Source organism: Convolutriloba macropyga, chromosome 15 (genome assembly GCF_964194025.1).
Source record: "Convolutriloba macropyga chromosome 15, txConMacr16.3, whole genome shotgun sequence".
NCBI classification, from domain to species: Eukaryota; Metazoa; Xenacoelomorpha; order Acoela; family Convolutidae; genus Convolutriloba; species Convolutriloba macropyga.
In genome coordinates, this window is record NC_134482.1 from 17,643,074 (window position 1) to 17,654,001 (window position 10,928).

The 10,928-nt window shown below is 34.7% G+C and overlaps 1 protein-coding gene across 1 annotated transcript in view; it reads left to right on the forward strand.

Moving 5' to 3' along the window:
- LOC142353885 (uncharacterized) overlaps nucleotides 1-10,928 on the forward strand; it is a 29,196-nt gene that overhangs the window by 14,878 nt on the left and 3,390 nt on the right. The window contains exons 9-15 of the mRNA XM_075406115.1: nucleotides 3,755-3,920; nucleotides 4,907-5,054; nucleotides 6,974-7,186; nucleotides 7,479-7,504; nucleotides 7,584-7,654; nucleotides 7,926-8,209; nucleotides 8,776-8,874. Coding sequence (XP_075262230.1) covers nucleotides 3,755-3,920; nucleotides 4,907-5,054; nucleotides 6,974-7,186; nucleotides 7,479-7,504; nucleotides 7,584-7,654; nucleotides 7,926-8,209; nucleotides 8,776-8,874 — 1,007 coding nt within the window. The remainder of the gene's footprint in view (nucleotides 1-3,754; nucleotides 3,921-4,906; nucleotides 5,055-6,973; nucleotides 7,187-7,478; nucleotides 7,505-7,583; nucleotides 7,655-7,925; nucleotides 8,210-8,775; nucleotides 8,875-10,928) is intronic.

Consider the following 10,928-nt stretch of genomic DNA (forward strand, 5'->3'; position numbering starts at 1 on the left):
GGATGCTTCCACTTTATTCTGGAAGCTAACATGGAAAAGAACCTACGCGATCAAGTTACACTGTTCAAATTCTGTTAAATTTTGTCAAGCCTTGATAATTTTTTCGGCATAAACGATTAAACTCAAGACTCCTGGTTTGGCACATTCTTTGTTGATTAAAAATATTTGACAGTTAAACCTCGATTAGATGCCCAGATAAACAGCGCTTTAGATCACATTTCTTCTTTAGGTACTTTAAAAGGAATTGAACAAATTTTGATCTCGCCTCGCATTCGGCGAGATTAGAGGCTTAGAATCGTTACACCCTGGAGGTAAACTGTTGAAATGCATCCCGAAAAAATATTTCCAAGACAAGATGATGGTTCTATATTTGTGAGTTTTGATTTTCGATACTTTATCTCCTCGTATCCAAGTGCTCCTGAGCTCAGCATGTCGGCTTCTTGCTCAATTTGTGTTTGTGAGAGAAACTGATTGCAATGGGCAATTTTTGCATCATGATAAGACATTTTTAAATTATTTAGTCATATTTACTTCATCAAATTTTTCATATGAATCAATGTTTTAATTCAGAGAATCTGAGTTGGGTCCAATCCTAGTTGATTAAAAAATACAGCGCTTTTGGTGGTATTTCTTCTCTAGCTGCTAAAAGAAATCAAAATTTCCTAGTCAAAATTTCCTAAAAGTCAAATCCTAGAATTGAATTGCTAGTCAAAACTGATGATCTCGTCTTCCTTGGGCGAGATTTGGTTAGTCGTGTAGGATCTTTTCCGTTTGCGCCACCTCCCCCTCACCGGGGCACAAACGGAAAAGATCCAAAAAAAGATCGACCGAATAAGGAAAATGAAGGTCTTTTCATCCCCGGGCCGAGGAACTTGGCCAAAATTATGTAAGATCAGCGGCAGCTAGCGTTGACAAGTCGGAAAATTCACCGGAATTTTCTTACATAATTTTGCGTTGAAGGTGTTGAATTTTTGTCTTCAAAATCAACGCATTCAACGCAAAGTTATTTAAGAAAATTGCGGTGCATTTTTCGACTTGTCAACGCTAGTTGCCGCTGATCTTACATATTTAGCGTTGAATTTAGCGTAGATCTTACATATTTAACGTTGAATTTAGCGTATATCTTACATAATAAGCGTTGAATTTAGCGTAGATCTTACCTATTTTTGCGTTGAATTTAGCATTGATCTTACAAAAAATCAAAGCTTCCACTTGAACTAATAACCTCCAGTTGCGTATGGGACTCGAACTGCTGACCTCCTGTTTGCTTGTTGCCTCTTCTACCATTGTGTCACAGCACCTTGGTTACCTTAAGAGCCGCAATGCTTATAAAGCGTAGATCTTACATAATTTGCGTTGAATTTAGCGTAGATCTTACATATTTTGCGTTGATTTTGCGTAGTATTTAATTTAGCATATTCAACGCATTTACCATGTGAGGCGTACTGGGAAAAATTTAGATTTTTTTAAAAAGTTTTGAAAAAATTTTGAATTCCTATAATGGTCTGAAATGGTTTTTGCACAGTATGAGAGCACTCAAAGGTTATTTTTTGCTGACTTCAATTTTCTCACTTGTGAAGTATAGGGGTCGAAACAGTAAAAAAAATTTCTTTTTCGAAAAAAAATTGAAAATTTGAAATCGTAACATGTTCTGAATTGGATTTTGCACTATAAAAGAGCACTAAAAATGATTTCTTTCTGACCTCATGTTTCTCACCTTTGCAATATAGGGTTAGAAACAGTGAAAAAAATTGACTTTTGGAAAAAAAAACTGGAAAAAGTTCTGAAATCATAAAATGGTCTGAAATGGATTTTGCATTACAAAACAGCACTTAAAAGTGATTTTTTGCTGACTTCACTTTTCTCACCCGTGCAGTATAAGGGGTTGAAACAGTAAAAAAAATAATTTTTTGAAAAAACTTGAAAAATTTGAGAAATCGTAAAATGGTCTGAATTGGATTTTGCACTATAAAAGAGCATTAAAAATGATTTTTTTTCTGACCTCATGTTTCTCACCTTTGCAATATAGGGTTCGAAACAGTGAAAAAAATTGACTTTCTGAAAAAAAACTTGAAAAAATTCTGAAATCATAAAATGGTCTGAAATGGATTTTGCACTACAAAACAGCACTTAAAAGTGATTTTTTGCTGCCTTCACTTTTCTCACCTGTGCAGTATAGGGTGTCGAAACAGTAAAAAAAATAATTTTTTGAAAAAACTGGAAAAATTTGAGAAATCGTAAAAAGGTCTGAATTGGATTTTGCACTATAAAAGAGCACTAAAAATGATTTCTTTCTGACCTCATGTTTCTCACCTTTGCAATATAGGGTTCGAAACAGTGAAAAAAATTGACTTTCTGAAAAAAAACTTGAAAAAATTCTGAAATCATAAAATGGTCTGAAATGGATTTTGCACTACAAAACAGCACTTAAAAGTGATTTTTTGCTGACTTCACTTTTCTCACCTGTGCAGTATAAGGGGTCGAAACAGTAAAAAAAATTAATTTTTTGAAAAAACTTGAAAATTTTGAGAAATCGTAAAATGGTCTGAATTGGATTTTGCACTATAAAAGAGCATTAAAAATGATTTTTTTCAGACCTCATGTTTCTCACCTTTGCAATATGGGGTTCCAAACAGTGAAAAAAGTTTAATTTTTGAAAAAAAAACTTGAAAAATTTCTGAAATCGTAAAATGGTCTGAAATAGATTTTGCACTACAAAACAGCACTCAAAAGTGATTTTTTGCTGCCTTCACTTTTCTCACCTGTGCAGTATAGGGGGTCGAAACAGTAAAAAAAAATTAATTTTTTGAAAAAACTTAAAAAATTTGAGAAGTCGTTAAATGGTCTGAATTGGATTTTGCACTATAAAAGAGCACTAAAAATGATTTTTTTCTGACCTCATGTTTCTCACCTGTGTTCTATAGGGGTCGAAACAGTGAAAAAATTGACTTTTTGAAAAAAAACTTGAAAAACTTTTGAAATCGTAAAGTGGTCTGAAATGGAATGGAAAGATTAGCGTTGAATTTATTTAAGATCAACGCTAAATTCAACGCTAAATATGTAAGATCTACGCCAAAATTCAACGCAAAATTGTGTAAGATTAGCGTTGAATGCGTTGAATTTATGTAAGATCAACGCTAAACTTCAACGCTAAATATTTAAGATCTACGCCAAAATTCAACGCAAAATTATGTAAGATTAGCGTTGAATGCGTTGAATTAATGTAAGATCAACGCTAAACATGTGAGATCTACGCCAAAATTCAACGCAAATTTATGTAAGATTAGCGTTGAATGCGTTGAATTTTTGTAAGATCAATGCTAAATTCAACGCTAAATATGTAAAATCTACGCTAAAATTCAACGCTAAATATGTAAGATCTACGCCAAAATTCAACGCAAAATTATGTAAGATTAGCGTTGAATGCGTTGAAGTTATGTAAGATCTACGCTCAGGCGTAGATTTTACAAAAATTCAACGCTTTCAACGCCAATCTTACATATTTTTGCGTTTTTTGGCGTTGACACCTCGGCCCGGGCAACTGTCTGTACGCAAGATTGGTCGGATCCGTCCCCCCACTCTGTTTTTATGACCCCCGGTTACAAACTATGTGTTGTTATATAGCACGCTACTAAGTAAAATAATACACGTGCGCCTGGGGGTGATAAAACATACATTCCCAGTAAACTCGGTGGGGGGGGGGGTACAGAATAGATCCGATTGGCCATTAAGTAATATCTGGTTGTTAATGCAGGGGTGTGAATACAGTGGTGCTGTTTGAGTACCCCAGACGGATCCTTGTGGAGATGGCCTCTATTCTGTGTGGGGCTGCCAAAGTGGACAGAGATGAGAACAGAGATGGGGGTCTATACCCTCTCCTTTACACTGCACTCGACAAAATGCTAGAGAACCTCACTAAGGTTCACAAAAAATAAATAATCTCATCGAAGGTTATCTTTTTAGTCTGAAACAGCTAAAATACAGTTAAGAGTTTTCAGTTAAAAGTTAAAGTATGAATGAAAATTCAACGTCAATTTTTGTTCCGACATTCCTTATTTTTTTTAACAAATTAGAGTGCTTTTAATCCGTACACGTGGTGACATGTGCTTCCAATTATATAGTTGATGGTCGATTCGATATGTGAGGTGTATGTTTAACAAAAAGAATCTGATCAAAGGTCATCTCTTTATTCTGGAACCACTACATCAAAATAACCGCGAAAATATGAATCTAACTGTTTAAAACACCCACGTCCACATTTTGAACTGCCGAAAGTCTGCAGTGTCGAAAGTTAAAATGCCAGAAATTCCTGCTTAGCCAGAAGTTGACTTCAGCTGACTTTCGTCATTTTAAAACGTGCGCGTTTCGTCTTTTAAGCATGGTTAAGTGACTCTGCAGAAGTCACTTTGACATTCTGACTTACAAACTCGAACGGCTTCGCGGCTGTCGATAAGCGCCATAAATTCTCAGTGACTTCAAGCAGAGTCACGTAACCATTAAAAATTGATTTTTATTCCAATCTTCCTTATTTTTTTTAATTAGAGCTAATTTGAAATATCAATGCTTAAAAACGGCATTTTTCTTTTCAACGCGGGTTTTGTTGGGTTGTGTTGATCTGAAATAATGTTGATCATAATGCATTCACCACCGATTTTCTTTTGCATTTTTAGCGTTGACACCTCGGCCTGGGTGCCCCACTTTTTACAAGCCCAACTTTTATTAAAATTTATGCTTTTGATTTTATCTTTCCAAAATGACTGCAAACTATCTTTTTAACACATAGCTTGAAAACTCGTAAGTTCTGTTTGCAAGTTCGTCAAATTGTTACTTTTTTTAGTTGTTTAGTTGTTAAGTTCATGTGTTACTCTATTACTATCATAATCACCGGTTTATGATTTTGTTTCAGGTAGCCAACTCTGACAGAGTACAGTACATTAAACGAAAGTACAAACGAGATCCTGAATTCATGAGAATTCGGCCAATAGTTGCAGCAGAAGTTGTTCAGCTGTTATGTGTGACTCCTTCATTCTACGACATTGCAGACACTGATGCAGGTGACATATTTAGCTGTTTACTCCAATGCGATTTAAGTCTGGAATGTGATATGATCCCAGGTCAAAGCGTCAGCGTTAGTTTGACGTTTATTCTTTCCCTTTTTTCTTGGGTTTATTTTTTATGTTATTCAAATGCGTTTAAAACATATAGACTTTGCAACCAATTAATTTTAAAGGCATTTTCTTAGGCAATTTGCGCTGAAACTTTGTAAGAAATGTGCTGAAAAAAAAGCTAAAGTTTTTGCAAGAGTTGTACTCAAAATGCGCTGAAATTATGTAAGAAATGCGCTAAAGATGCGCTGAAATTTCAAATTTTCGGCGCCTTTTTAAAGTTTAAGCGCATTTCAGCGCATTCAGCGCTTTTCTTACATAATTTCAGCGCATGCAGCGCGCTTCTTACAAAAAAAAATGCGCTGAAACGGCACTGACATCTAGACCCAGGTAGCTTACAATTTTTTTTTTTAATTTCAGAGCATATAAAATTATTTAAACTCATTTCTGAATCATTTTGAATTTACTGCATTCATATTGCTTTCTTTGAATTAAACAGCGTTGGTACAGTCATGACTCGGTTCTAAATGCATTGCAACTCTTATTTCTGAAAATTTGGTTACAAAATTAAATAAATGGCCCTGATATTTGCCCAGAAATTTAACAATAATCTCCGAAAAGAATACAAATTCAGGAAAAATGATAGCAAAACAGTTGAATCTTTTATTCAGCGCTAATATTGCAGGATCAAACTTTAGTTTTGCGCATAATTCATAGGTTGTACAGCAATATTATAAGGAAAATCATAGATACGGGATTGGCAATATAATTACATGATAAGACTTAAAAATAAGTGCTCTTAAACGCATTTTTTGCTTTTGGACTCATTCTGGAAGCAAGTGACACAACAGGTTGCCGTTGTCACTGGTCATAAAGCGCTAATTTTCTAACTGCAGACAATAAGGACAATAATTTGAGAAATTTTGTCTGAGTTTTTGATAACTAGTACAAGTCAGGTCCAATAATTGGATGAAAAATTATCTTGAGATTCAAAGTGATGCAACCACAAAAAGTTAGTTCCAACTTTTTTTGAAAAAAAATGCAAGATGCCAACTCAATAATTATAAGCGTCGAAAAAAAGACTCGTGAAGTTGTCAAACAGCAATAGTCAATTACTATCTTTATTTTTTGCTATAAGGCTGAAAGATGACAAACTAATGTATACTTTGCCTGAGATAATCTTGACATAGCTCGACATGAATTTGTATTTGTTACTTGTCAACTTGGCAAGAGGAAAATGAAGCGTTTGGGGACAGGAGAGAACAAGAGAACGAGTTAAAAAAAATGCCCAATTTCAATATCTTAAGACAAGTTACTTAAACAGTGTAATGCTTAACTGACTAGGCGAGCAGTTAAGAGTTACTTGTTCGAATCGAATTACTGATGATTTTTTAATAGTAGTTGCGACTGCAAAGGCTTTCTCAAGGATACCACAAAAGACCAAAAAACCTTTTTTCAAAAAAACTTCTCACGTGCTTCACAACATGCCGACCAGATTTTCTCCCCTGACAAAAATAAGAAAAATTAAAGAAAAAAAAACAAATTTTGTAATAATTTCTTTGAAATTATCGAAAAATTGTTTGTTTTTTAAGAAAGCATTTGGTCTTCCGAGGTCGAGATGTCAGCGCCGTTTCAGCGCATTTTTTTGTAAGAAGTGAGCTGAATGCGCTGAAATTATGTAAGAAAAGCGCTGAATGCGCTGAAACAATGAAAAGGCGCCGAATATTCAAAATTTCAGCGCATATTAAGCGCACTTCTTACATAATTTCAGCGTATTTTGACTACAGTTCTTGCAAAAATTTCAGCGCATTTCTTACAAAGTTGCAGCGCAAATTCAGCACATCCGTAATCACATGCACCTGTTTCAGCTATTCAATTGCTTCTAAGCTTGGCCCTGGGCAACGATGTAGTCATGAACAAAACCATGACTCTTCTCTCCCGGTTGAGGACTCTGGAAGGGGAGGAGGAGGGGGAGGGAGAGAGAGGGGCAGAGATGGAGAGGGAAAGAATGTCCATAATGGAAGACACTGCCAAGTTTATTGTGTCAAATGTACAGCTCAATTCACAAGATATTCTTAATGGTTAGTTAGTAAATCAATTATTCAAGTAATTTTTTGCCTATAAAAATGTCCGAAACAGAAAACAGACCGCGTAAAGTTCAGATCTAAAAAAGTTGCGACGTATTTTTTAAACTTCTTTTTAGCCGAACTCTATTATTTCCATGAACATTGTAAGGGTACTAAATTTCCCTAGCGCCGTTTATGGCGATAATAATATGGTTGGGTTAATAATAATTTTTTAGATCTTTTAGATATAATAATAAATTAGAAAAGGAAACACTTTTGCAAACTTATTTAATTTCGGCTATTTCAGGAAAACAACTACCCTCAAATATTACCGTAAGTGAGTTCAATTCTAGATTTCATTTCCCGATTTGTGACCTTTTGGGGTGGGGTTGAAGAAAGTGGTTTGTTTCAGAAAAAGAACTCCTTCGAGCGACCATCAACTAGCATATCCGTCAAAAATCTTCAATACAGACCAAGATCGGGGTTAGCTAAAAGCGCGCGTGAAAAAAATTTTTTTGATGTGAGCTGAAATCGCCATCTGAATGTATATTTGCCTTCTTCAAACTTTTTTGGCATTTATCAGATTTTGATAAGCTTGGAAGCTGACTTGAAATATCCTGCTGTGAAAATGGAGAAGTTTTGGATTCGAGCCAGCATCTCTTACTTCCAACCCAAGTTTTCTATCCAGTAACCCAAATTTCGCAGTGGAAAGGTTCAATTTTTTTAAAAAAATAAATTCACTGGTTCGTTTCAGTTTCAAACAGAAAGAATACGCCTCCACTTTGACCTGGCTACACGAAAAACTCTCCCCAAGACGCAGGGCGAGTTCAGCCGCGCCTCCCAGAACTGAACAGCTTTCGGCGACTACTTTTTCCAGAAGCGACCCAATGCACGCAGGAATAGTGGGGCGGAAAGTGGCAGCGGTGGAACGACCCTCCTCATCCGCCGGACTTTATAACGATATTTTGAGATCTAGTCGTGCATCTGGATCGGCGGCTTACAGGCCGACATCTGGAAAGCGAACACCCCTACCACCACGTTAGCCCTTTTTAATTGCACTGTGATCAATTTTTTTATTTCATTTATGTGGAAAAAACAAGAACGTATACGAAAAATTATTATTGTCATTATTACTTATATTATTACATTATTAATTATCAATATTATAATTATAATTATAATTATTATTATTAGTTATCGATGTCATCATTGAATGGCCAACATTTCGCACTGATTTCAAATAATACACAAACCTGCCCCAACACTTGATTAGTTTTTTTTAGTTAACGCGTGTTAACAATCCCTCGAAGCGTGCTTGTGTTGATTTTTTGTACCGTATTTTTGTATTTGTAGTATAAAAAAGTGGCACAATCCTTTGCAATTATATATATATATATATATATATATATATATATATATATATATATATATATATATATATACATATATATAAATATATATCAAATTAGATTTAGATGAAGATGTATTAATACCAGATACAGAAGATCATTTCCTTGAGGGGGGCTTCGTGTTAATTATTTATACTTATTTTAAATACTTTCTAGACTTCTTTCAGGAATCGGTGATTTATTTGTGTGTATTAGGAATGGGAGACGTGGTGTTGTTGGGTGCTCAGAATAGTGGACACATAATCAGTGTACCTGACAGAAACACCGCTCTCATCATGCTATCAGAGGCCACAGGTTAGATAGAATAATTCATACATGTTTTGAAATCTTAGGGTAAACGACACAGTAATACGAGGTCAAGAAACAAGCGCAGCGACTAACCTTGTTACTTGATAGGAAAATCGGATCTTTTCCTTCCCAGGTCTAGTTACAGACTTATGCAAAGACCATACTCGACCCATTTGAGTTATGAAAAAGCTTTTAGTTGAACTTTAATACATGCTGGACTTTAGCTCGACTCAGATTTTTCACCAACGGTTAAAATTTTATACGGAGGAGAGCCGAAAAGGCTCTGGAAATAAGGTCTGGTTTTTTCTTTACTTGGGTGCCTGCTTATGAGCCAAATAGATCGTCGCGCAAACTTCTAGAAGACCTTTTTGAGCCGAGAATGATATAAACATGTACACTTATTTGAAACAATTGTTAAAACAAATTACTGAAACGTGCTTGACAAAAAATCTTCCAATGTTTTTCTCTTCTAACCACCTTTGGTTCAACTTTTACTATATCGGACTCCAAAACACCTGTTCTTAAATTGGACAAAAATTTATATCGATCTGACTGTCAAATATGCTTAGCATGAAAACTTTGGTCTTCTGTTTTGTCATTTGAATATAATGATCTGAGATCATGATCTGAGTTCTCATTTTAATGAAAAATGTGGCTTTGAGGTGTCTGCTGATGATAATACATAAATTTTTCCTGATGTTCGGCGGCAAATATAGAGGTGCCAAGCTCACTGGAAAATTTGGCACTTCACTTTGTTGAAAACAGCTTGCAATTTGTTTCAAATAAAACAACAAACATTGTAGTCGGCGGCAGAACATGGAATATTTTCGTTAAAATTTCTTATAATAAATTCATTGATGAACTATTAGTAGAAAATTGGGGATAAATAATTAACAGTGTGTAATTGATCACAATCGAACAATCAACATCAAGAGTCGTTTGACCTTAAATTTATGACACAAATTTGCGTTCATCCATAAGTGAAGCCCAGTGTCAATCTTAATATATGAAATCTTAAATAATCCTTGTGACACAGCCTACTTTATATTTAATTGCTTGTTTTTGAAACATACGAGTGGTAAAACGTAAGCAGAGTTCACAACACAGAAAATTTAAAAGTAGTTACTGAAAATTTTCACCACCTTTCATATTCTCAACAGAAGTACATTGAGACAACTTAACGTAATTACATTCCATGCGTTTTATAAATAAAATTTGCCCTTACGTAATTGAAACTCAGCCTTTGTGTTGTTAAGTTCCATGATTTTGATATTTCCCGCTCTTATAAAACAAGGTTTCTCCAAAGTTAAGATAGTCAGGTTTAACTCTTGTAGATTTTTTTCACAAATAATTCTTTGCAGTCACTGAGAATTTTGTTTAATTAAAACTTTAAGAGTACTTGCAAAGCTACGTTGTTAATTGTCAAGCTAAAATGGTAAAATTATTTGACGCAAATTCTACTTACGAATGATAGCAGGTTGATTTCACAAATTCATAAGCGTTGTTCACAATCCCAGTGGGGAAACAAAACTTCCTTAGGTTCAAACCAAACGTAATGAAAAACACGTGAGGTGGAGAACAAGTGAGAAAAATGTATTGTTGAATTAGAACAGTATGCACAATGAAAAACACATAGCAGGTTTACGCATGACTCAAGTTGGCGAAAATTCGCATTTAATCAATCAGGATTTTCTATAGTCCATTTCAATTAGCATTGTTGAATCATTTTCTCTTACTTCCACAAGCAAAACAACGCTAATTGTATTCAGAACAATGCGTCAGTAGAAAAAAATTAAGAATCTTGAGTATAAAATCAAATTACTCACAACTGATCATCTCTTAAACAAATGAGAACCAACATTATGCATCGAATTTTTTTAGTTCCGCCGTCCGATTTGTAAGCAAAAGTCACTAAGATTGACGCAACAATAGTCATACGAAAATATTGTTTCATAATTTTATGCTCTTTCCCCCATTCCAACCAATTACGAACAGTGTTTTGTTGGAAAAACAAAGTCGTGCAAAATTAAGCTCTTTTTCAATGCCTAAAAACTTCTCCT